Source organism: Topomyia yanbarensis, chromosome 2 (genome assembly GCF_030247195.1).
Source record: "Topomyia yanbarensis strain Yona2022 chromosome 2, ASM3024719v1, whole genome shotgun sequence".
Classification (NCBI taxonomy): domain Eukaryota; kingdom Metazoa; phylum Arthropoda; class Insecta; order Diptera; family Culicidae; genus Topomyia; species Topomyia yanbarensis.
The window spans coordinates 37,393,472-37,421,215 of NC_080671.1; the positions used below are offsets into that span (position 1 = coordinate 37,393,472).

Genomic DNA, 27,744 nt, shown 5'->3' on the forward strand with positions numbered 1-27,744 from the left:
GAGGAGACAGCGCTATATGTCTAATAGAAACAGAGAAAAAGGGATTCCGCCAACTTACCCCAACCGCCAACTAGCCCCGGGCTTCCTTTGTCAAAATGCCAATTATCCGTTTCCATCATCTACTCGTCAGGCCCGTTCAAAAAACACCCATATTGTTAGGGGTAACGAGAATATTACTCAATGGAAAGTCGCCATCCTGGATCTCAAAATGGCGCTAAACATTCATTTTTATGATCTAGTTGTCAATCTCGTTCCAAAATTACCCATATGCCTATGTTATATTCAATAAATTGCGTGAACTGCTTTGACATAACGAATTGATATAAGAATGTGACGCTGAGCTTTTTAAGAACTGAATCCCAAATAACAAATACTTTTTAATGCACTAATTCAATTTACGAACCCCCGATTTGATTCTTAAATGGAGGCTCCAGTTTACAAAATATTTCGCATGTGCTGCTTGTGAGCGAGTATACTGCCTATAATCGCAAGTCAGTCCCACGTAGATAGGAAAACCCATAGAACATGGGACTGACTTGCGATTATGGGCAGTATATGTAGGAATCAATTGAATATGTGAACTAGTCTGAATTATTGAATGTATTTAGTTTGGAGGACAATTACGCCAATATTTTAGCAAGGGTTGATATATTGATCAATATTTTTATTGATAATAGTTTTGCCTCGAGTGATTGTAAATTAAAGGTAAAATACCCAACTGCTGCATTGCAAGAAACACCTGCCGAAAAAAACAATCCACTTACTTGATATATGGAATATTAGCCGCTACGTGGTACTTCGCGCCAGGATCAAAGTCTAGCTCGGACCTCAGCAACGGTGGCTTAACACCTCCAAACTGCTCCCTACGTAATGACAATATCGTAAAAAATATCAGATTAAAAGTACATTCCGGCAGCAGGCAAGCGAGTTCCATACCTAAGCAACCACCAGTGACAGTTGTACTGCTCCTTTCGGACACGTTTGTCGAAAATGTCGTACCGCCAGGCTTCCAGCGCGAGAGCAAACGGCAGAAAGGTCACCTTTTCCAGTGCCAGCGAGAACAGAAAGTTTATGTCGTGTGCCGTGTCGTCCACGTTCTTCTGTACCAGGCCAAGTTTTTGCAAATGTTTCGGTGATGCGACCGATAAGGTGACTGCGTCACCCAGAGCCTCGTGGAATCCTGCAATTATAATGGTAAATTTTAATTAGATTTAACCTTTAACAGAATTTGAATTAATTAATTTTCCGATAAATTGAATAACCTTTATTTCGAGTGACGGAATTTGTTCTGATAAACCATAGATTGCTACGATTTAATTTTTGATTCTTGAGACGAGCGCATTAAGCGCGATTCAGACGAAACATCAGCTTCCGTCAACGTCAACGGAACGTCACCGTTCCGTCAGGATAAGTTAAATACGTTTCTCTTGTGCCCGTTCACACGTGCCGTACGTCAAAACGTTCCGTGCCGTTGATGTTGTGTGTGAATGCCTCCATTTAACTGCATGTAACTTATCCTGACGGAACGGTGACGTTCCGTTGACGTTGACTGAAGCTGATGTATCGTCTGGGTCGTCCTTTATACATCCAAAGTCCCTCTAAACATATAAAGTATATGGCACACCAATATCACTTGTATTGAATGTCAATTTCACAGCGGATATAAGCCCCGCTGGCAGTTTAAAAATTTGTTACTCGTTTTGCCTGTAACTCGTTTCGCACTAGTCAGAAACTTTATATTACTCAAGCCGTCGTTAAATGTAAAACCAAGAAGAGATTCAAAAGACTCCACCCTGGTCATCGAGCCGTATTCCTGCCAATTACCGATTGATAATTCTCGTTATTTCCGATGTGTTACTAACCTGGATTGGCCCCATCCCGAAACACTTTCGGGTTGTTCCTGTAGTTCAAAAAATACTGCACATGTGCCAGCTCGTGGTGTACCGTGATGAAATCCTTATGCGTTACCGAGGTGCACATTTTCAAGCGATAATCTTTCCCATTGCAAAAATCCCACGCGGAAGGCTGACAAAGAACGGGTCTATTCGGGGGCTGAGTTAGAACCGACGTAAGCCAAAAGTCCGGTGGCAGAGCACTCATGTTCATCGAAACGAAAAACTCTTCCGCGATTTGAAACATGACCAGTGGATTGTATCCTTGTTTCACCATTTCGGGCGTAACCTCCAGGAAACTTCTGCCCGGATACGGAATCAGCAGGTCCAATATGTTGTTCCAGGTTTGCCCGTACATATCGCCCAGAATGTGATCCGGAAGCGGGACGTCCCGATTGATTTTGTCCGGACCGTAGAACTCGCGCAGCTTTCGACGAACGTAGGCATGGATCATTTCGTACAGTGGCAGGATTTCCTTCCAAACTTGTTCCATCTCTTCCCGGAAGTCGCGGGATTCGTAGGGGAACTGCCAGTAGGCTGCGCCATTAGTAAAGTCTGAAAATATTCGATTCTTTGAGTAGTTTGGAATGGAATAAATTTTGTTTAACTATTTTCCGACTATTAATAACTTAATTAGTTGAGCTTAAACTTGTATCAAATATGTCTTTGAATAATGTTTTACAAATCGTATGAATAACGGTTCATAAACTTACTGTTGACCCGAGCCGCATCGTTTGTCAGATCAACCAACTGCTCGAAAAGTTCGCGCATGTTTCTACCAGATCTTCGTCGCCATTCCAACCACGTGTACTGAAGTTCATTCCAATCCCTACTCTTGGCCATAATCTGAAAAATTCGTGAAATATCACATCCAACAACTCCATTAAACAGGTTGCTTACATCTTTCAAATGCGGTTGAAGTCGCAAACCACACTCGAACGGACGCTCGAACGCGCAAATCTGGGCTCCATTGAAGATCGTCAGCATATCATTCACGATTCGATTGTACTGTGGGAATGATAGTACATAATTAAATGATCGGTAATCTTACACACCTATCAATATACGGTAACATACCCTGTCGAGTTGATCCGGAGGCAGGGCACTGGGACCGATAATCGACATGAGCCGAACTTGTCGGTACAGTTTGTCATCGAAGATCTTGCTCTGGTCGATGTGTCGCATCTGATCCCAAAGAAGGCGCTGGAAATCGTTGTAGCGCTGCTGGGATGCGATCTGAAAAGAAGTTTGAAAGATTAGTGAGAAGTGTTTTGTATTTGTATGTTTCAAAAATGCGCAATGCAGGCAGGTCCTTCGTTGGATTAACGTTGGGCGACGTTCAATAAATCCTTCAACAGTCCTTTGATTACGAAAATTTCAAGCTTCTCTCATAATTCACTAACAGTTGTTTATGTACCCGAAACAGCAGGATAAAACCACAACGAAAAAAGACTTGTACTTAGGGTAACTGTGCCCTAATTCATCTTAGCACCTCTATTAATCACACCCATTTGAACAAACTAGTTAGAGCAGTGTCTGCTATCTCCATTCAACGCATTAGCATAAATGGGAGGATGAATAAGGGTACGTTGTACTCGACTTTTCACTTCGCTCAAACGCGAGTATTTTACAATTTTCCAGGTCAGATTTTTCATTGTAGTGAAATAGTGATCCCGTTTAATGAGATGAATAAGGGCTCGTTCACTACAGGTTTTGCCGTACGACGCAGCAGGGATGCCAGGTGATATTTTGAAAAATCTGTGCGCGGCCCATTTAATAATCTGTGTCTGTGTTAAGAAAACGTACAAATATGTCTAAAACAAGAAAACGTGCAAATATGTCTAAAAATTGCGCAAATCAGTGCATTAAAACAGAAAAATGTGGAAATCTGTGCAGTTTTTGAAATCAGTGCAGCATATTGAAAATCTGTGAAACACAGATTTATCTGTGCACTTAGTATCCCTGCAACGCAGTAGCCGACAAAAAATCTCAAATCACAACTCTTATTGGAGCTTGCAACACACGCCTGCTCCCGCTCTAAAAAAGTACATATCCAAACGAGCATGGCTCCAACCAAAGGATAGTAATGTGCACTAGCGATTTACACATATTAGGACAGGCAGGATATCTCCCGTTTTTTAGCTTCAGAAACATCGGTGAATCAATAAGGCAGTCATTAGGTCTGACGCGTTTTCGGTCGCCGCCATTTCATAAAAGCAACACGATGAAGGGTTTTTCTGTAGGTAAAATATGTAATTGTTTAATTAATACTTAAATGTTCTCTTCTTTTCTAGTATTGTCCGAATTGCGGTTTCCGCATGAAGCTGATCACGTACGAGCCGCCGAATCGCTGGGAAAAAGGACGTGGTCAACGTCGGTACGGATTGCTTCGATCGAAACCGGTTTCAGCAGCACCGTCTGCTGCCTTTGCTTATCCTCCGAAGCCAGCGCCCGGAGTTAATTAAATGTTAAGATCAGGAATCAATAATGTAAGACGTTAGGAGTGGAAGTAAATGTTTTTGTTTCGTTGACATGTGAAAATGGGTTTTTGGAATCTTTGCCAGCTGCCATGCAGCGATGAGCAAGGATAAAAACCAGGCATTGCATTTATCGCTCATATGAGTAAATGCGCCTGGATAGTTTGCTACTGCGACAATAAAAACGCTTTTAATCCACCTAACAGTGTGATGAGACATTTCTTATCACTCTCTTCGGATATTATATCGTTTGAGAACATTTAGAACTTGATGCTTCGCGATGTTTTTGATAACACATACTACATGGGAAAGTGGCAGGACTCGGAGAATCGCTCAAATAAGCATAGGACAACATCAGTGCTAGAAATCTCAAATCAAATCAATGGGAAGCGAAAAAATGGCCCATAAAATAGACATAGCTACGAATTATTGTTAATGCTTTGTAAATAAAATATCTAAATTGTGGTGGGAAAACTGAATTTTCCTAAAGGGGTTATATATTGTACTGAGCCAAAAAAATCGCATTTTTTTAATCGATTTGAAGTTTATACTTTACCCTTTGGCGATTGTTTACTTTTTCGGTCCCACCTATCAGCATTGAAGTATCGTTCTTACGTTTTTTTTACAATAACTACAGTTCTACACCACCGATTTCGTCCGGGTTTTTTTCAATAGCGATCATTGTTACTATTTACAGCTGATATCAGCTTGATAATCCTAAAAAATACGAAAATGACAATTTCGCTTCTAAACTGCTAGCAAAAAAAGTATCGCCCTGTTTGTTTGCATGGAGCGTGGAGGGCGAAACTTAAAAAAAAAAACAAAAATACAGTTTCACCCGTTGTATTTTTTGCTGTAGATTAAGAAAGCAATATCGTAGAATCAAAATTTTTAGGTTAATTGGTTGCGTTTCAAAGCCCTCATTCGCATGTATGAAAAAAGCCTTATGTTTACATTTGTAAGTATCGCCATTTTCACAAAAAAGGGTTGAAATGAAATCGCAGCTCCGGATATCACGCTATCTCTGAAGTGCATGCGTGCATAGTTCCAAATTTTACTTCGACATCGACTTTTTCTAAAGGTGACTTCCCAGTAGTATCCTTGATTTGTATTATTATCGCTAATCCTAATGCAAAAGAACAAATAAAAACCTCACGAAAACGAACCGTTTGGGAAAATCATCATCATTACTGGAATTTTCATTTTCACGAAACTTTTCGATATCCTTCCGTCATTTGCGTTAATGCACTGTGTGCACAGTGCACTGAAAATCTAGCGAAATCGTCTTAGGGCACCAGCGGGTCTAATTCAGAGCTATCTGCGCGGCGAGTAAAGTAAAGAATACTAAAAATTAATTTCTATTCCATAATTTTCAGTTCAGCAATTCGAGAGATCGTGCTCACCGCAAGCCATGAAAAATAGACTACGTTGTGAAGCGATGGTCACTATTTATTAAAAAATCACGGTTAAATAAAAAAATTATACTATTAAAAAATTTCAAATAGTTTATAATTTTCACAAACTTATTAAGAAAAATTGTTTAATAATCTTTCGTAATATTGTGTAAGAAAAAAGCTGAAAATTTCAGTATTTTCTCTATCTGTAACATATTAACCCTTAAGTATACCAATTAATTGGTATACGAATTGGAATAGGTTCGCCAAATTTTGGAAGAAGTCTATAAAAAACCCCTTGAAAATTACCTAAAAATTATTGTAGTTCGATACAATAAAAAATCCCCAAAAATGAAATGTACCTATTAATGTGAAACACAGTGAATAATACATACAATAAAGACCCATTTTTATCAGTCTCATGGTGTATTTTAGGCTGACAAAATGGGGACATTGACTAAATCGGGCAATTTTTTTTTCTTTATAATAAACTGAAGCTGTTAAAATATTCTTCCCGTCCCTTGATGTAGTCTGATAACTATTTCTGATTATGATGAACTTTTTATTTTTGCATATTTCCATCTTCATGATAAGGAAAACATGCTCAAGAAAGGATTTACTCGAATTCAGTCTTGTTCGTCTGCTAGAGCCCATCAAACATATGTTCATATTTGGCTGATAAAATCAGGGTTTCAATGTATTATAATAGATATTCAGCATTCGAAGAAGTTTCTTGTGAACGAGTGTAGAACGACTTTGTTTCTACTTACTTGAAGTCAGCGGCGTAGCCAGAAATTCGGTTTGGTGGGGGTTTGGTGAAAATCGATCATACTGTCCAAACGGCATAATTCCGAAACCGTAATTTTTGAAGTTTTAAAATTATGCAGAATTAATTTTTCAGAAAATAGTAACAGAGTTCGTGTCTAGCGAATTTGTTGAGACTTTATTGTAGTCATGAATATTAACCTGAGAAAAATCACCATAAATACTTCTTGGACGATATACCGTCAAAATTATTTTATCAAATGATGCGCTGTTTAACGTTTGTAAAACTCATCGAAGATACTAAACCTCCGAAGTTGGCGGTTTCAAAATGATGCTATCTTGACCTTAAATTACTGATTTTAAACATTTGACCTATACATATAATTGGTCATACAACAAAAATCAAATGCTCATCAAAATCGATCAGAACCTGCTAGAATCGAATGGAAATCGTTATTTTTCATAAATTTCTCTCTACATTCGGAAAGTGTTATCCTCGTTATTAATCATATTACGTTTTCGTCTCAACTCGACGCATTCCCAAAAAAAACCTGTCTTAATCCACCTAGTGGTGCAATTGTGCTTTTCTCATTTGTCCAGACTACGATTCCATGGCTGGTTATGTTCAATACAATGGTGGAAATGAATATTACATGTTCAGTACGATTTGCACATACATACAATGGATCGACAGCCACGATCTTGAGACACTATGTGATACTGAAACATCGCTTGAAACAAGCAGCGGATCATGGAGAATGATCCGGGAGGTCCGGGTCCAGCCGAAAATTTTCAACTTGTTAAGAAATTTTAAACTAGTTTTAATTTTAAAGTAGCTACCCCTCACTGCATACTCCCTCCGGGCCGGTATGATTGACGATTTTTAGAGTGATTGCATAACCTTTCTATATGAGAAAGACAAAAATGTACCAAAGTCCAAAAAAAGTCAAAATACAAATTTGATTTTGAAAATTTTTCATTTCAGTTTATATGGAAATTTGCTGTGTGGTTGCACTCTTCAACTCGTAACCCCGGAACCGGAAGTCCAATCAATAAAAAATTCAATAGCAGCCGATGGGAAGGTTGTACCTTTCATTTGAGACTAACTTTGTGCAAATCGGTCCAGCCATCTCTGAGAAACAGAGGTCACATTTTTTCCACATACACACACAGACATTTTCCGATCTCGACGAACTCAGTCGATTGGCATATGACACTCGGCCCTCCGGGTCGGGATTAGATTGACGAATTTTAGAGTGAATGAGAAAGGCAAAAACATTTTTGGCAAATGTTGAAAGTTATGCATTTTTTTGGTGAGCAGTTCTATGTTTCATAGACATTAAATCAATTTTAACTTCGCTTCCTATTAAATAAAGACCCTTATTACAGTACATCTCTACAAAACCGAGATCAATTTGAAAATAAATCTGAGGACTATGATTGATTACAGAACTCTGTAATTTTCTATTGGAATGTTTTCAGGCAGGAATTTGATATTGAAGCTATTAGACAACTGTGAAATGAAGACCAATAGATCAGGTACATATCAGGATCCCATTCCGACAATTTATCAAAAGTCCTCATGATGTTTACAACAACAGGTTATCAATCTACGGATCAGATAATTGTTATTGTAATATTGAATTAAATCAGTCTGCATCAATAAATTTTCAACTTCAATTCAATTTTTTTTTTGGGTGTGGTGGGAGGGGTTGTATGGTGTTAAAACCCCAAAACCTTCTCTTGGCTACGCCGTTGCTTGGAGTTATTTATTTGGCTTTTAATTTTCGATATGTTTCAGATCGATCCGATGGTCATTAGTTAGAAAAATTGCAGTCAGAAGGTTCGCACAAATGAACATTTTTGCACTGATAAGTTATCAAGTTCCTTCCAGACAACTTGGAAGTGTTCGGTGCGGTGATTATTTCTAGCGGTTGTAGATAGAAAAATGAAATACAAAATTCGATTTGTCGAAATAATGTTTGGCTTATTTCAATGGATTATTTCAATATTGAACAATAAATAGGCGACAAAGAGTAATCCACAAACAACAAGCCATAACTTTTAAAGTATTCAAAATAGATATTTGAAGTCTTCAGTAAAGTTATTCGCAAAAGTAAGAGCTACAAATTTGCTGAAGGCATCATTTCGATATAATCACTTCCAAGAAAATTTGTGAAAATATCTCACTCATAGGGGGATTAATCAGCAAAAGCACAATACCAAAAGAAAGGGCATATTTCCTCCATTAAATTCTCCGAAGATACTATTGACCTAAAATAAGCCGTTTTGGCGTTAATAATAGATTACATGTTTTTGGTCATATTTCTGGCAATGGGAAATGATAAAAATCTTTCGTCCGCATTTAATGTTAAATATCTCTTTTGATAATAGTCCGATTTCAACAATCTATAGCTTGTTCGAAAGGTATTCGTTAAAGCTGTCTAAAAACATATAAATTGTTAATCTATATTGTCAATTTCGGCAGATAATTCAAAAAAACTGCAAAAAACGCCATTTTTACTCATTCAAACATTCATATCTTGGAAACTAAAGATCAGAATCAAAAACAAATTAATAGCGTTCATACTGTTTTTTAGTTCTTTCATTTAAAATTGGTTTGGATAAGATCGGTTCAGCCATTGCTGAGAAACACGAATGAGAATTTGTCCGTTACATACACACACACAGACACACACACACACAGACATTGTCCCAAATCGTCGAGCTGAGTCGATTGGTATATAAGACTCGGCGCTCCGGGCCTCGGAAAAAATCTTGAAAGTTTGAGCGAATGCTATACATTTCTTTTATAAGAAATGTAAAAACATTTTCACACGAAAAGTTATTGGCACTCACACAACTTCTCCGGATAAATACAACGTGTTATTTCTCCGGATAAATAAAACAGCCGGAGAATGAGTGAATGAGTTTTTCACGGTATCTTTTCTTCGCTCGCTGCTTTCCTGCCGTTATTCCAAAACACGAAAAAACAAGTCTATCATTTTGCTTTGCCGCTTTTCTTTGTAATTAAGCGTATTTTTTAAGTTTGTATTGATTTCCACGAAATTAAAATTTTATCACCTCCGGTGAGAAGGAAAAAGTCAAATTTTATCTGGAAAATCATTCTCATACTATTTGTGGAGACGGAGAATTTTGCGACTCATCTCGGAAAAGTTGGACATCGGATAAGCTTCTTTTCGCGTGAGTGAGAGAGAATTACAATGCCTGATAAAAACGATAAAAAATCGGGCAACTAGAAGAACATCGCGTATTGGAAATACGGATGTTCCGGCGAGCGATGCCAGATTCTCACGGCATTACCCAGTAGAGTTCAGCCGGAATTCCGGCTGGCTCTATTGTCGCTGCAGCACTATTCTGCAATGCGCTGAACAGTCCAGCGACGCGAAGATTTCTAGCGACGTCAGTGGAATTGTCATTTCATGAATAAAATTAACAAAAAAAAATTTTCGTCAATAAAACTATAGTTAATCTTATATTTTGTGTTGTCATGGTTATAGTAGACATGCTACTAAAAATCAATCACTTTCTTATTTATTTTAATCATGTGAGATCATGACAAATGAATATCATAATATAGAACTTTTAAATGCGATTGTATGGCTCTAATTTGAATTTTTTTTCCCTTAAGAATCACAAAAAGATTGATTTTGAATTATTTGTTTATAATCAACACATTTAACAAAGTCTATACTAGATCAAGAAACTATGAACTTCGCTGGGCTAACGTATGCTGACGAGCGACAAGTCGCTTCTGATTTTTGTCTGCAGACACAATATTTTGTATCCTACTCCAGCGACACAACCGATTCTAATTATAATCGTTTGTGTCACTAGACCTGGAATAGTAACTAGAGCCAGCCACAATTCCGACTAGACTTACTGGGTAATTTCGCAGATTTTCCCTGCACAGAGTAATTGGATAAAAATCTATTTGGGATATTCTGTGCAGGGGAAACGACATATTTTTGAAACTAGCGCATTATTTTCGGATTCGACGTACAAACGGATGGTTCCAATTATAGACAATCATAGTAATAGACCACCGAAGGTATTTTTATCAAGCCAAACAAACTGTCAAAATAGGGAGCCAAACGAGCATGACGTCATACAATTTAAACAAGCAGAACAAATATTGCAATTAAATTTAAAAAATGTATTTTGTAATTCATAGTACGCTTCACTTTTTATGTCCGCATTAGTATTTAAAATGTTATTTAGAAAGATATTTATTGTGTTCTATATAACTGCATAAAAATCATTTTACTTATGCTCTTTTTCATCAATTTGTGTTTTCAAAAAATTGGATATTTTTTTACTTTTATTTATTTCTCGTTGCTCAGTATCAAACGTATAGAATTTCTTTTGAATCATATAATGAACCTCTTGAAAAATTGTTTTGATAAAAACAGATGATCGAATACAGTCGATCACGTTCGAGGTTGCACATTTTTGGGTGGCGCCAGTTTAACAAGCTTGTTTTCTAGTTGCCAGTTTCGCGGTTTTTACATCCGTTTCCATAGTTGAGACCAGCCCCGTGAAAACTGTTTGTTGCCTGAAGCTGCCACCAAATGCCAGTAGCGCTAGCTACGTTTCAAATGTTCAAGGTATGTTCACAACTGTATAACACTGTTTAAAAGTTGGAATCAAAACAAGTAATTAATAACAATATATGGAAATTCACGCTTTCTCTTGCATCGCTTCTTCTCCACAAAATCCGAACGCTTTAATAACCTGAGTACCAGTTAAGCACATCAAAATGAAGTTTGTTTGCATTCGAAAAGTTTCAGGTCGAGTTAGCAACATTGGCTCGCAGCAATGTGAACGTTGCTTAAAGCGCGTTCGCTGTCATTTTTGACAACTAGCCGAGCCAGAAAGCCAGCTTATGTTGGCTTCACTCATTTTTCAAAGAAACGTCAAAACATTCACCCTCTTGGTTGAGACCAATAGTATGAACTTTACACATAGCTGTCATGTGAAAAACATATTGTGTATGCAGAGCCGTAGCTTTTGGTTGACCAGATTAGCCAAGGGCGCCAGCCTCAGAGGGGCGCTGAAATCATGACCGGCTTTTTTATTTTTGTAAGGATACATCATGAAATAAGTCAAAGCAATGTGCCAGTTCCAAGTGAACCAAATACTAAAAACCGATTTAATACACCTATCAGTGAGATGAGACATTTCTTACACATATCACTATAGTATTATTCATTAGTTTACCGAACACACGCAAAGCAACTAGATGTGAGATAAGCACAGTTTCGAGTCCTGCTCGAAAGAGAGTAAATTAAATTGTTTCAAGCTAACAAACTGTCATCCAATAATAAAAAGAACTGACTAATAAAATTAAGAAACTGAATAAAGTATATGAACTAGGAAAAATTGACAATTTAATAAAGTGATTAAAATAATTGAAATAAATTATGTGACTAAAGCCAAATTTTTTTTATTGAATTAATAAGATAAATAATATTAATAAAATTAACTCTTTCATGCCTAATATTTTTGTAGCACATGTATGGTCCATGCCTAATATTTTTGTAGCACATGTAGCACATGTATAGTTTTCAACAATATTTGAAGACAACAAAGATATATCAAAATATAGTTTTTCACCGATAACTGAAAATGTATCTGGCAGCACTGCTCCAGTGAAATCCAATCAGAACAATTACAATAACTTCAGTTCTACGAATATTTCTTATAACTATTAGTGCTCAAATAAACGGTGATAATCACAATTATAATTTTACTTTTTTTGTGAGGAAATCTTGTCTAACCCCAAAGTTATAGCTTTTTGAAGACGTGGTTGTTCATAAATAACAGCGTATGAAGAGGGTTAATAAAAGCAATAAAATGTATAGAATGAATAAATTAAACAAAATGAAGAAAGTGATAAAATGAATTAAAATGTTTTCTTTAAAATCAGCGATATCAAAAAGTAATAGAATAAATAAAATTATATCTAATTTAAACGTTCTAGAAGAAATGAACATAATGAATGACTGAAAAAATTAGCCAGATTATTAAAATGAATAATCTGCGAACCCGAAAAATAATATAAAATTTCATAACACGAAAAAAGTGAATAAAATAAGATAAATTAATGATACGAATAAGATGCATGAGATCAAGGACAAAATTTGAGAGGAAGTTAACCCTAGACTCCCCATTCCTCAAAAAAAATCTATTGGCTGCCACGATCGAATTAGCAATATAATCAGACATTCTAGTTGAAATTTAATTTTTTTTTCGAAGCTCCCGGATAACCGAATCATTTTCCCCGGATAATCGAGTCCGACCTGTATTGATTGGGTTATAGAGATTTTCGCTAAACCGGAAGTCGTCATCTTGGATTTCAAAATGGCGTCAAACACAAATTTCTAGCACTTACTTGTCAAGACCATTCCGACAATACCCATATTGATTAGGTTATAGTGAATTTCGCTAAACCGGAAGTCGCCATCTTGGATTTCAAAATGACGCCAAAAATCAATTTCTGGCACCTGCTCTTCAAGACCATTCCGAAAATATCCATATTTATTGGGTTATAGCACAGATAACAGACGTTTAGGCTAGAACAAAATTTCTTCAAAAACCTGTGTAAACTTTCAAATTGATAAACGTTGGAAATCCGTGTTTCACTAGTGCCATCTGCGCAACTGTTTGCTACACGTGTTTGACAGCTGCACTCTAACTGCATTGTATCGATCACTGCGCCATCTACAAACGTTTGCCAAATGTGTTCCAGACGGCTGATTTATTCGGAATTTCAGTACCGGGTATTTACACACGATTCAAACCGAGCCTAAACGTCTGTTATCTGTGGTTATAGTGAATTTCGCCAAACTTGAAGTCGCCATCTTGGATTTTGAAATAGCGTCAAAAATCAGTTTGTGGCAACCACTCGTCAAGTCCATTCCGAAAATAACCATATCTTCCAGACCCGTCTTTTCCATCTTTCCAAAAATCTTCTGCATTCAAAAGGACTTACAATATTATTTGCAAAAGCCGTGTTAATTGCGCAATCCGCGTAAAAAAACCGCGTTAATGGGTAAATCGGCGTAAAAAACCGCACAAAAAACCGCGTAAAAACGTGAGTGTATCTATATGTAAATCAATTGATTTCATCGATTCTTCAGTAAATTAAATCTATGGGTAAAACTAATAGACATTCACGTGTAATTCATTTGGAGATCTTAGTCAATTTTATTTTTTATGACGGTCACAATAATTCCTCTTGAAAATCACATTGGCCACCCTCAATTTGATATTGAAATAGCAAACATGTCCTTTTTACAATAGAATCAATTCAAGTGTTTTCCACATGACGTTAACGTGTCTAGTTTTCTCAGTGCAATTGTGTATCTTTGGTAACTCCGCTGAGCAAAATGACCACTGCAGCCTACGTTTGAAAACAAACAATTTATACACAGGCGTGCGGTGACAAAAACAGTCAAACTAGCAGCCATGAATGTAAACTGGCATCACGGAAGCTCCCACCAACTTTGCATGGGTTTCCTCTTTTACTTCCCCTCTCAAAACCCTCATGATCGTTTTGCTGCACTTTTTGACATTTCGCTAGTCTGTGTATTGGTCACTGCACAGTGACGTCATGCATTAAATGTGACAGGTGGTGGTCCTGTTGATTACATTTTGGACTTAGAGATTATTCGTATTCTCAATATGAAGTATATGAAATATATAAGGAATCATGTTTTTAGAAATGTATAAATGTTCGCTAGAGCGCCTTACAATTAAATTGTGCTATTCCCTGCTGTGCGAAAATGTATATGAAAGATCTAAGAAGTGAACTAATTATTTTTTTATCAATTACTTCTAGTGTTCTCTGAATCGGTAAGTACACTGAGCGGAATCGCTACATCCATATTATATGATATTCATATAACTCAGCACTATTAGAATTTCCAATGATTGCTACATTAGACTTTCATAAGTATATCAAACTTATATGGTTATCATGTTGAATGTAGCATTCCTCACAAATTCAATTTTATCAGATTTCCATATAACATTTAAATTCCAGTGTTAGACCCAAATCTATCAGCGCACTATATAATAACTATCTGATAATTATCATATTAAAACATTAGGTGGTCCAATGAAATGTATAAGGCACTTTGTTAAATGTATAGGGAATGTTTAACGTATTAAAGCATATGATGGTTTATTAAATCTATAAAAAATGTTAGTTATTTTGATAGAGAGCTTTTTCCACGTACTATTTATATGAATCTGGACTGATTGTTTTCGGATATGCTCCAAAATTATGGTATTTATAGTATACCGATCGTCTTATTTTTCCTAATTAAAATAATACAGTCATTCTTGGACTGCAATGAAACAACTATAATCTAAATAATAGATAAATATTTAATGGTTTTAATTCAGAACATATATGTATAGTTATATTAGGGTGAAATTGGTGAGATGGTACTTTTGATTGAAGGAATTTTTTGTAGTTTTTTTGAGGCTCTAAAGCTTTTGCAGACTACTCGCCCTGAAAATTCAAAAAGTAAATACAGAATACTAAATTAGGATTATCGCCAGTAGTACCGTTTTATCATTTTCGAGCATACGTGAACTGCGTAATATATATCTGGTGCACTTTTGCTCAACAACCCTCTCATAGATAGAATGGAAACAAAATTCAGATTGCTTCTGAAACCGTGAAACCGAACATGTCCAAACCCTAATGCGCTGTGTCGGGAGAACGAATGACGAGGGGATCGAACCAAACTTATCATCCATCGTGGCGGGCATCAATTGAATTTTGATTTTTTAAGTTCACACAGGGACGTCAATTTATTCAAGCTCTCGTTCTTAGTACATTACAATACATTATAGTAGATGTGGCAACATTTCTCAACTAAAAACTAAACTAAAAATAATTAACCTAACAGCAAACGGTTCAGCGGGTCATTGAGGGCAATTGACGTAAAGCATATCGTATAAATTTGCGCTGGACAGTTTGAATCCTTTCACTCCACGTTGCATGATTAGGGCACCAGACAATGTTTGCAAATTCTAACTACGAGCGCACCAGTGAGCAATATAAAGCCTTGAAACACAAAGGATCTCGGAATTCGTTGGAAATTTTAAGCATAAAACCCAGCAATCGTATCGCTTTGTCATCAAGAATAACGCCTAGGTCCTTTACATGGTCAACGCATTGTAACTGAGTTCCAGCAATATTGTAGTTGAAATTAAGCATGCCACTTGTACGATGAAAACTGATGACAAAACATTTCGATACACCAAGAATCAACATATTTCTTTGACATCAGTTGAAAAATGTATCGATGAGACACTCACTCACGGCAATCGGCTTCATTCCTTATGACAAGAAATATTTTCAAGTCATCAGCGAAAAAGTTTCCCTCCACGTATTAGAACGAAAACCGCATAATTTACGAATAATGAAAATAGTAACGGACCTGGTGTATTACCATGAGGAACTCCGAAATTATTAAAAAAAAAGATTCAGACATGTGTCACTAATTTGCACGACGACCTCGCGGTGTACAAAGTAGGATCGCAGTCGGTGGCAGTATCTCGTGGTACATCCTAGTTTATCAAGCTTTGCTAGCAGTATCTCGTGGTTAACTGTGTCGAAATCGGCCTAAAGATCAGTGTAAACCGTGTCCACCTGGAGTTTCTTGAATATTTTCTCTATGCAAAACGATGTGAAGCTAACTAGATTCGTCTCAACCGATAGACCAGAGTAGAATCCGTGCTGACAAGTGCTTATGTAATGTTTACTAGCAGAAAACATTCCTTGGTGGCGGCCAGGTGCCCAGAATGTCATTAGTTTATTCCGAGTTACCAGTTGTTGTAAAAATGTGATGCACTCCCAAACCAGTTTGGACTCACATTTCGACGACCTTAATGCCAACAGTGCTGCTTGGATGTCTGAAAAGATTGTGATTTTTGCATGTCTGTAGTTTGTAGTAGTGTATATTGCATATACCTCTGCCTGGAAAACTGTAGGCCGCTTTCCCATTGATATCGCTTCTTTAATTCTTGGTCCGTAGACTCCCGAGCCAGTCAGCTCACCCATTTTAGAACCATCCGTATAGAATGATATTGTACCTTGAAAATTATGGAAATCTGATCATTCGCTTACGTGTATTTGGAAGATTGTGAAAGTTTTAAGCAGTAACCCTAAAACGCAGATTATGCAAAAATAAATACACAGCTAAACCCGAAATAATAAATGTAAACACTCAGCTCCATCTGTTATTTTGTCCATCTATTGAGTTTTATGTTCTGTAGGCCTGGTAGCATACCCTTAGGGCATGTTCAGGAGTGTTTTATTTTGTATAGGAGTTTAAAGTAGATTGTCATTTCCTAATGTGTTGGTATTTTGTCTTAAACATTAGGGCACAGAGAACAGACATACATGATCGAACAAAAATATTTAAAAAACGTGTGTAAACATTTGAATTAATATACCATAAACACTAGCGCCGCCACACCAACCTATCCCAACTATCCGTCAAATCCATTCCGGAACCGGTTAGAAATCCTGAATGGATTCAGTATGGAATCTTGCTGAAAGAAAAAACCGATTCCGACTCTATCGGTTGATGCATTTGAGCTGGAATTCCCCAAGTAACCATAAACATTAAGCCATTGCACTATATTGGCTATATATTTGAACTAATGTTGCATTGAAACTCCATTGCAGCATTAACAATGCAATCAAGGTCTATATTAGCATCAATAATGCATAACTGCACAGCCGACATATAGCATTATCGCTTGCTCTATATGCGTATATAAAGCTGATATAACGCGTACATGCTTCAAGGATCCTGAAAGCATGTAAGCTTTACAAGTGCATTTAGTGCCATTATAGAGCAAATAAAAAGCCGATGTAGTGCAATTGTAATGCTGTGGGTTTATTTGTTATGAAACTCTTCTTGAAGATTTTATTCGGCATATTTCATTTCAATCGAACATGTGCAATATAGTCTAGGGAGCAAACGCAGCGCACTTACCGTGAAGGACGAGGCAAGGTACCTCAGTTCGAGACTGACTAAAGGTAATTTTCGTAAAACATTCATATGTGAGAGCAAAAACCCATTAAGGATTTTCATTACAATGCATTAGAAGAGAGACCCTTACGGTTTTAAACAGAACATCGTTTTTGTTTTTTTTTTCGTTTTTGCTCATCATACCGAAAGGAAGCATATGAAAAGGTTTCAAAACCATGGCGGACAATGACAGCATCCTAAAACTTTTTAATAGCATTAGTATTGCCAATATAAGGCTTTCAAAATTGACATTTGTGCGCTGGTGCTATATAATAGCATTAGTACTGCAGAAACGAGCTGTCAACCTCTGCACAGTAATAGCACTATATTTCGCCTTTTCTGACATAATATCAGCATTATATCAGTATTTAGGGCTTCACGGCTCTTCAAGACAGCTTTATATGTGGATCTAAAGCAGATATTAGGCTACGTTATAAATGCTTATTGGTTACTTGGGTCATGCTGGAAGTCGGAACCGGTTCCGGACTAGTTTGACTGGGTAGAGGAGTAACCGCTGTCAATTCTGTCGAACTCAGCCACAAAAAAAAACATGACGACAGTAGCGCACCTGGTTTGGATATCCCAACTACCTTCGAAACCGTTAGAGATTTTACACAAGTTGAATGCTGAAGATGGACGTCTGTTCTCTGTGATTCTACTTTCGCCAGATTTGACAGATGTAATAATAAACCCGAATTATGACATAAATTAATTTCCGATTATAGTGTAAAGGATGCTGCGGTTCAAACTTCAAACTCGTTTTTCTCGAAATCAATATATAGTCACATAGTCCGGCCTGATTTAATACCTACCGCTACCAGTTATGTGTAGCCTCTCTTTCTCGCACATGCTTCGAATAGAAATTTTCAAAAAAATCGGTTGGTCTTCAAAGTTAAATAACTTTATCGGGGAACCTCCAATCAATATGCAATGCTCTTCGTTATAAAATAATCTACGTGACCATAAGTTTTGAGGTATGCGGAATTACCACAGAGAACAGACGTCCATCTTCAGCATTCACCTTGTGTAAAATCTCTAACGGTTTCGAAGGTAGTTGGGATATCCAAACCAGGTGCGCTACTGTCGTCGTGTTTTTTTGTGGCTGAGTTCGACAGAATTGACAGCGGTTATTCCTCTACCTAGTCAAACTAGTCCGGAACCGGTTCGGACTTCCAGCATGAATTCCAGCTAAAATGCATCAACCGAGAACAGTCGGAATCGGTTGTTTTTTTTTGAGCAAGATTCCATACTGAATCCATTCAGGATTTCTAACCGGTTTCGGAATGGATTTGACGGATAGTTGGGATAGGTTGGTGTGGCGGCGCTAGTGTTTATCCTATATTAATTCAAATGTTTACACACGTTTTTTAAATATTTTTGTTCGATCATGGATGTCTGTTCTCTGTGGAATTACTGTGGAATTTTTTATTGGATTTTAAGTTTTTATTTCCGAGTTTCCCTATAAATTACTATTGAAACTTGAAACCTCTTGTGGGTGAACTAGAGCTATCGGAAAAGCTCATATTTAGCATATGATCTGTGCATCCATTTACCATTTGAATTAGCAGTGTTCCGAGAAACAAAAGTCAAAATTGTTGCCGGTCTACTATATAGTCTCCCGTCCTGAGATGAGACGATAGTTTTGTTTGATAGATTAAAGTTCATTTGCGAATTACATCACACTTTCTACAAAAACTAATTTTTCATGTCACCGTGGTCGTGCCCTGTACACAACCCAATTTCAATTACCATTTCGGCAAACCTGTAGGTTATCTGGAATCACCCATTGCACACGATATTGTAGAAGTTTCAATTGGCAGGTTATCAACGATAATAGTGACCGTTGATAGTTGTATTACAAAGAGCATAGATCCATGTTCGAACAAGTTTAAAGTACTTGTGTAAACATTTCAACTGATATATGTCAAAACTTTTACGCCGCCATACCAGCCTATCCTAACTAGGCGCATAATCTAGCGCATAACTATGTTGTCCGTTTTTAATTTCTATATGACCAGCTATAAATTCAGTAACACTCACCTACTAAACGAAATTGCGACAGTTTTGAATTTGGTGGTGATAGTTCAATTATCGTTGAATAGGCCTTTATTTTTTAAACAAATTAAAAGCTCGAAATTGACGGCTGTTTTCTGTGGTTAGTTGTTGAAGAGAATACCAACACGTGTAATTTGAAACCACTACCTGATGGAAATCAAAAAAAAAATGTATCTTTACCATTTTAATTTTGATAAAAAACCCTTACCAAACAAAAACATTTGCTTCCGGTCCGTCATTTCGTTTTTCTTGTCAGGCTTCGTTTTACAACCCACTACTTACACCCACGAGATGGTTGAGCTCATTAGCTATTCATATAACTTGAATATGTTGTTCTAATCATATTCATATTGACCGCGCAGGATTCAAATTTATTGGATATCACTGAGGTTTAACATGAATTTTGTGTAACATTCATAGGGATTCATATAAATTCTACACAAAGAATAGAGGTATGATTCATATGACAAATCTAATAAATACAAAAGATATTTTCATTTCAGTGTAGTTTTGCGGTAAAATTTCTTGGTAATTAATGGAATTCAAATTTGTTAAGTCCAAACTGTAAACAAAAGGACCAGCACTTGTCAAATTTGTGAGGTTAAGGCATTTCGTACAATGGTCAATAAAGTGTCTGTAATAGGAAGGTACTCGGGCCCGGCGTTGGCAATTGAGATATCTGACGTTTAAAATACGCACACTGAGATCTCGCATTTTTATTCTGCCGCCCTCCCCTTAAGCCCAGAAGCGGTTTGTTTTCCTCCCAATTTGCAGTGTAAACCATTTGTTTTCCTCCCAATTTAGACGTCAAAACGGCACAATACCAACGCAGCTGGATAAGTCCATGTTCCAGATTAACTGGCATTTCCAGATTTTTCCCAACTGAACAGACATTTCTCGCCAAACATATGATTACGGCTTAAAAGCCAACTGTCAAAATTCTCTTTGAAAGGAAATTCCGGACAAACCGTTACTCGTCAAACACAGTTCATAGCAGTTAATGAAAGAGAAAACTTTTCTCTTTTGTTTACTACCAATATCTGTGTTTGACGAGTAACGGTTTGTCCGGAATTTCCTTTCAAAGAGAATTTTGACAGTTGGCTTTTAAGCCGTAATCATATGTTTATCGAGATTTGTTTAAGGCAAAATGCCAGATATTCAGAATTCTACGTTACACCCCAGCAGGGATGTCAATATGCTGGATTTATCTGGTACAACCAGTTTTTTAAGCTTCCAGCAACAGACAAATCTCTCATTCTACCTGATTTTTAAATTAACTAATTTTGTAAGTCTGGGTCATATTTTCTCAAACAAAAATCGGTCAATACACGTTCTATAAAAATAAAAATGTATCCCAAATTCCGATGAGTTTGAAGTCGCTGCCAAGTGACAGCTTTTGCCAGATATCTTTTGTTGAACTGCCAGCTTTTCTTCGAAAAATAGTGACAACCCTGCTCGGGCCAACCTTTTATGACTCGAACTTTATTGCGCAGCAAAAAATCGAGTCCTCAAAAACTACAGGGAATACGTAAAGCCGACGTACCCCCTATTTGGTACACGGGTGGAAACAGAACGCCCATTCCAACACAATTCAAGAAGTAAAGAGGTTCTGCGTTTACGATTCCCACTGCAAATATGTTCACATAGTTTATACACTAGGAGTAGGGTTCGCAGTACCGACCCTTGTTGGCGAGAACCGGTACTACGGTACTGAAGCCCTCAGTACCGGTAGTACCGGTAAAGTACCGGTACTCGAATATTTTTTTAAAAAAATCGAAAAAAGCTTCAAAGTGAAATTGAATGCTTAAACTGATGACCTTATTCTCAGATGATTGATTTGTGCTGATCAAAAAAAACATGTTTATTGTGTAACATGTGTAAACGCAGCACTTTTTTTATTTCGATATCTAGGCCACTTTGAAATCAATAACTGCTAAGCGGTGCGACTTTCTTCGATTTCACAGATTGTAAATGTAAGAAACCCTATTAACAACAGTAAATCAAAGCGATCTCCGAGCAGGTTGCTCGCATTTCCCCACTTGCTTTTCTGTAAATTTGCTTCGACCTTTATGTTGTTTGCCTACTGTTCTCTAATGTATACCAACGCTCCTTGCTTTCCTGTAAACTATGGAGTTTTGCTGTCATCAATAATTACAAATCGCCCCATTTGAAGCAGTTCACCAAGTCTAAAATTGTTAGCTACTAAATCGCTGTTCGTTCTTTTATCGATAAAGGTTTAAGAGCAAACCAAATACAAAAAATGACTTAGACCATAGTCTTATTACGCGCCACCCAGTGAACAATGGAAACCAATTAGAATGCGGCTAATAAAAAAAATCATAGCAAATTTTTACGTCTCTGACACTAGAAATTTAGTACAAGATCGTTAAAATTTAATTTCTCAGCGCAGTCGCGAATAGTTTTTTTTTTCTTGTGTTGCCTTCTTTGTCGTTGAGAACTGATGTGTCCACTACCAGGGCGCTCTCTGTGCGAGCCTTTTGGTGTGGGGGTGATAGGCGGGCCTATTTAAAAAAAAAAGATTGGTAAAATATAATTTCGACAAAATAGTGCCCGAATTTGAACATTCCGTTTAGTACAACGGGAGCTAGTAATGTTTAACTTCCAGAATTATTATGATCATGGCCCCACCTCATTCCCCCACAAAGGTGTTAGCTCAACGATATTTCTAGAAGGTAATTAAAATAAGAAAAAGTCGTCTTGCAGACCGATATTTTGAAACAGATCCCCCTAGAGAGTCCAAATAATTTTCATAAAAAAATTGTATGGTACCGAAAATACCGGTACTGGCTTTTGTTCAGTACCGGTATTACGGTACCAAAAATGGGTCGGTATTCCCGGGATTTTCGGTACCGGTATTACCGGTACCACAACCCTAACTAGGAGTCTACCTTTAGGTTTTAACACTTGGATTTTTTTTTGCTGGTGACAAAAACTACTTTTGGGCTCAATTATTGCGAATTTTAGAGTGATACAGCATTCCTCTCTAACTTTTTTCTATAAAGTTGCAAACTATAATAGTGCACCCAAAATTTTATTTAGTCATCGATAGCATCATTTTTCTATCTGCCTCTCGTTTCTCCTACTGTAAATTTTATGCATTGGACATTATCGCTGGTTAAATTTTCCAATTGCAACTCCATATTCTCTCCGCAATTAAGGGTTTCAGCGTAAAAAAACACTTCAAATAGTTTTAGAAATTTGTGTGGCGCGAATTGATCAAAACATTTGTATATTATAATGTATCATTTCATTTAATAACATTCTATAATTTTTCCGTGCAAAAATATCGACAAGCGACTCGGTGTCGAAGCTTTTTGTAGAACGTCTCTGTAAAAACACGATTTGCGGTGTTAACTGCCATTCAAAAACTACTTAAACGATTTATTTCGAGCTTTGCATACAAATTCTATGTAAAAATAAACAACCCGTACATTGAGTTTTAGAGATTTTTTTTCAATTAAGAGTTTTTTGCTAATTTAACCCGTACTCGGTACTCGCACCGTTGTATTTAGTGCAACACCTTCCGAAACTCTAGCGAAATCTTCTTTCAGCACCAGCGGGTAGCGGCTGCTCATTCGGGAAGCCATTCGCGCGAGTGCCGGAGGGTTAAAATAAAAATTGCTATTTTCACGGAAAATTTCGCCATATTATGAGTAAAAAATCCCCTTACATGAAAAACTATCTCGAAAACTCAACATAGGGGTTAAGTATTTTTACATAGAATGTGTATGCAAAGTTTGAAATATATCGGTTATGTAGTTTATGAATGGCAGTTATCACTACAGAGAGATTCCTCACCGAGTCGCTTTTCGATATTTTTGCATGGAAAGTTACAGAATGTTATTGAAATGATCAGAGTTTACAATTTTCCCAATCGTGAACAGAATAAGACGATATTTCACCAACTTTGACCAGCAATAAAAAAAGCAAACATACGATGGAACATGGTTTGCTCTCCAACTTTTCTCGACAAGACTGCATTGGATCTCATCTTTTCGCGGTATAATATGAGATGATATTTTCGCGCCGAATAGCTAATGGTTTCGCGAAAAATCACAAAAATGAGTAGATACAGATCCTTAGAATGAAAATACTGCAATAATGTGGGGACATAAACTCTATAAAGTAATATATTAATGGTTTTTCTTGAACTTAATTTATCACGAGGTTCGAAGCTGCGAAATTATCACGCTTCCATACTGCATTGTCAGTAAATTCTCGCAAATTATTGAAAGGTGAAAAGTTGGGTCCGTGCCTACTAAGGATGAAAAAGCTGTTCGATGAACTGCTTGTCGTGAGAATGAGCGAATATTTTAACCTCTTGAATTGATACATTAAAATGTACAAAAGTTTTGATCAAAACGCTTCACCCAAATTTTCAAAAAAAAATCGCGAAAAAATGTTTTTTTCACGCTGAAAGCCTTATTTATACCCACTTCCAGTAGAAACCGCTAACGCAGTACTTCTTTATTTCTTGAATAGAGTTGGAATAGGACTTTTCGGTACTATCTGAGGCACGCGCCCATAGATTACTGAGCCTTTTTTTGGAGACTCAATTTCAATGTTTCACGAAATTGAGTCGGAAGACAAGTCAGATAGTTTCATAATTATAGGGCATGGTTATGAGACCGTTTGTTTCACAAATTTTGGTCACAGATGACAGATTTTAGGGAGGGTGACTGAGCCAGTTATGGCACTAGCAGGGTTGCCACTATTTTTCAAAGAATATCTGGCAGATCAACTAAAAGTGTCTGGCAAAATCTGTCACTTCACAGCGATTTCAAAGTCATCGAATCTTATCAATCGATTTTTGTTAAATTTGGGAAAATGTGCCCCAAATTTCCAAAATGTGTGTGCAAACACTTCTATAATTTAAAAATCTGGCAGAATGAGAGGTTTGTCTTTTTGTCTGAAAGCTGCGAAAAACTCTGGCTGTGCCAGATAAATCTGGCATAATGGCATCCCTGGGCACTAGTTAAACATTACGAAAGAATTTGGTCCTTAATTTTTGTCAATACAGTAAAGAGACGTGTTTATCAGCCCCTTGGCGAGTTTTAAGCTGATAAAACAGGGATATTTATAAAATCGGGACATATATTTTTTTGTCTTTTTAATAAACCGAACCTCTTAAAATATTCTTCTTTGTTCCTCAGATAGAGCCTTGCCAATTTTTCTGATTATTTACTTTAAGTTCCCCTTAAGGGGGTCTGACAGCGCAAAATTTTAAAAAAATAATAATTTTATTTTTGGATCTCTAAGATAAGAAATATATATATCCAAGAAAGGATTTACTCGAATTGAACTTGGTTCGTCTGTTAGAGCCCATTAAACTACCAACTATCAATTTTCATATGAAGCTGATAAAATCGGGTCAAAAAGCTGATAAAATCGGGTCTCCACTGTATTGCACACTACATTACAATCTATATCTTATTAGAAAGATCTGAGAGTTCTTAACAAGAAGCTGTCTTGAATTCAACCTATTTTGCACCGAAAAGATAACATCTCCGAAGTAATAATAGTGTCAATAACTGGAGCACTACTGGGGCCAACTAATGAACAAAATAATGGGAAGTCAATACTTTGTCTCTTGCTCCAGTTGTGGCACCAAGTGTTCATTAGTTGGCCCCAGTAGTGCTCCAGTTGTTGACACTTTTATTACTTCGGAGATGTCTTAGCCAGTGTTAACTACACTTAAAGTTAAATGAAAATTGTAATATTTTCATAAGTTATACAGGGTATTTGGTTCATGAGTAAGAATCTCTCGAGGGGTGATTTACTGTCATATTTGGAGAAAAAAATAGTTCTACACATACCATCAAATCTCAACCGTTACAGAGTTATTGAACTTTTTGTGTAAAAAACTTATCTATCTTAAAATATCTCTAACCTTAAAAGTATACTTTGTATTTTAAATCTTATAGTTCCATTCGAAAAGTGAGAAAAATTCCTATTGAATGGTGTTCTCATATCTTTTAGTTATTTAGTTTTAATTACCTTTTAGTTGTAAAGTAGCTAAAAGTTAGTGTTTTTGATGAGGTTTTTGTTAAATTTCTCAGAATAATGAATTATGATTATAGCAATATCTATTATCCGAAAGTTGGGTTTGAGGACGATTCATAATTTGTTCTTCAACATAATATTCCTATCTCTTCTCCTTTCCTTGTAATTTCACTTCTGAACCTTTCCTGTAGTTGACTTGCAAGTTCTTAAAAGACTCTTATCTAAAAAATATGCTTTATATCGCTATTACCAGGGCTTCATGGGAAAGCTTAGAAAATTTCCTTTCGATGTATGTACAGATATCTTTTAGTTAAGTGTACTACATGACTTTTCACTAGTAAAATAACTCAAAATTTGCGTTTTTTTTGGTGATTTTTGTAATTATTGTAATTATTATTCAACCAAATTTATCGTCACTATTGTTCATTTGGTGTCCCTTAATATTCTCTACAATTTGTTATTTAACACTTTATCCCTATCGCTTTTCATTTCGCTGCAATTTAATAGTTAACACAGCATGACCTCATCACAAATGCAGTGGGTTCGAAATCGTTTTTGCTTATGAAACAAGAAGATAAAAATAATTCTGCTTCTAAACTAAAAGAGATAATTGAATGGAGTCAAAGGAAGAATTGTAGAACTTGCTGCGATGCATTAATTCCATGATAATAATGGTGAAATTTATTATTTTAAGAAAATAACGAAAATGCTAATAATAACACTAACTTTAAACTAATTAACTTCTAAAAGAAAACTAAATTTTCTTGGCTTTCGAATAGAAATAAGAAAAGGTACAATAAGTGCCATACTTTTCCAATAAGAGCTAGTATTAGTGAATATGAGATTAAAATATCCAAGTTCAATAACCCAAACACATGAAAACAAGACAAGATAAGTGTATCATGTCAAAGAACAAATTATACAATGTTTCAAGACTAACAATTTGAATTATAAAAATAGTGATGTTAACTATTAAGATTTTCGCGAAGTGAACGAAAAATCGATCAAAATTGTTAAATTTTAAATAAATTACTGTGAAAAGATTACTTAACCTCATTAGCTGAAACATTTGAGGACATTTTTCAGTGGAAAATTTTCTCACCTATCCAATGGATCCAAAAGATTTGATATGCAAAGTATATTTTTTGAGTTAGAGCTATTTTAAGACAAATAAGTTTTTAACACAAAAAGTTCAATAACTTAGTAACGGTTGAGACTTCATGGTATGTGTAGAACGATTTTTTCTCCAAATATGACAGTAAATTATCCCTCGAGAGGTTCTTAACCATGAACCAAACACCCTGTATATGCATTTCGTACGGATTTGTGTTCATGTTATGGAGCAACGGGTTGATTAGCGCGCACACGGACAGCATTTTCCTAAACCAGTACATAATATAGTAACAAAATAATGGTTCAAATTTTTTAGACATGGGCCTTAAAATACCTGGATTTACATGTCTACTTAATTGGTGGACAAAATAGACCACTAGGTCTCATTGACTACTTCAAACTTCGAACGATTTCATATACAACAACAAATTTTCCGTTATAATGGGCTCATATCTTTTTGCATGTTTTGTTAATTACATTTTTTATCTTTGACAATCTGTACTATCCTTTTTTCCCTTTTTTATGTTGTCTCTCTTTCGTTTGCTTTCTTCTGTTTTTATCTTTCTTCACATTTTCTCGTTGTATTTTCAAATTTTGGCATTGAGCGGCTCGCATTTTCTTTGCTTTTGCTTTTTCTTTTTTTCTTCTTTAAAGTGTATTTAACCCTGTCGCTCCTTGGGGACGTAAATTAGAGTAAACTAGAAAGTTACATAACATGATTTTTCCGAAGAAATATTTTGAAGGTGCAGGCCAGATTCGATTATCCGTAGGGTGCAGAAAAATTTCGCTTCGGATAATCGAATCAAAACAAAAAAACAATTTTTGTTCATGATATATATTTGTTATATGTTGAAAAAATAGTATCTAAGGTACATGTATCAATGTTTGACTCATGGAACATTTTTTTGAAAGTGAGACAGGACCCAGAGCTGAAGAAGTTGGG

At 36.4% G+C, this 27,744-nt stretch overlaps 1 protein-coding gene and 1 long non-coding RNA gene across 2 annotated transcripts in view; one reads left to right on the plus strand and one right to left on the minus strand.

The window, feature by feature from the left end:
• Nucleotides 1–725: 725 nt before the first annotated feature.
• The window catches only part of LOC131683048 (angiotensin-converting enzyme-like), a 65,490-nt gene continuing 38,471 nt past the window's right edge, over nt 726–27,744 (minus strand). The window contains exons 4-9 of the mRNA XM_058964867.1: nt 2,970–3,128; nt 2,793–2,900; nt 2,606–2,738; nt 1,863–2,447; nt 937–1,180; nt 726–863 (exon numbers count right to left, since the gene is read on the minus strand). Of these exons, the coding sequence (XP_058820850.1) occupies nt 761–863; nt 937–1,180; nt 1,863–2,447; nt 2,606–2,738; nt 2,793–2,900; nt 2,970–3,128 (1,332 nt within the window). The 3' untranslated portion in view covers nt 726–760. The remainder of the gene's footprint in view (nt 864–936; nt 1,181–1,862; nt 2,448–2,605; nt 2,739–2,792; nt 2,901–2,969; nt 3,129–27,744) is intronic.
• Nucleotides 4,102–4,486, plus strand: LOC131683049 (uncharacterized). Its single transcript, XR_009304340.1, has 2 exons — nt 4,102–4,131; nt 4,187–4,486. It is a non-coding gene; the product is annotated as an uncharacterized LOC131683049 (long non-coding RNA).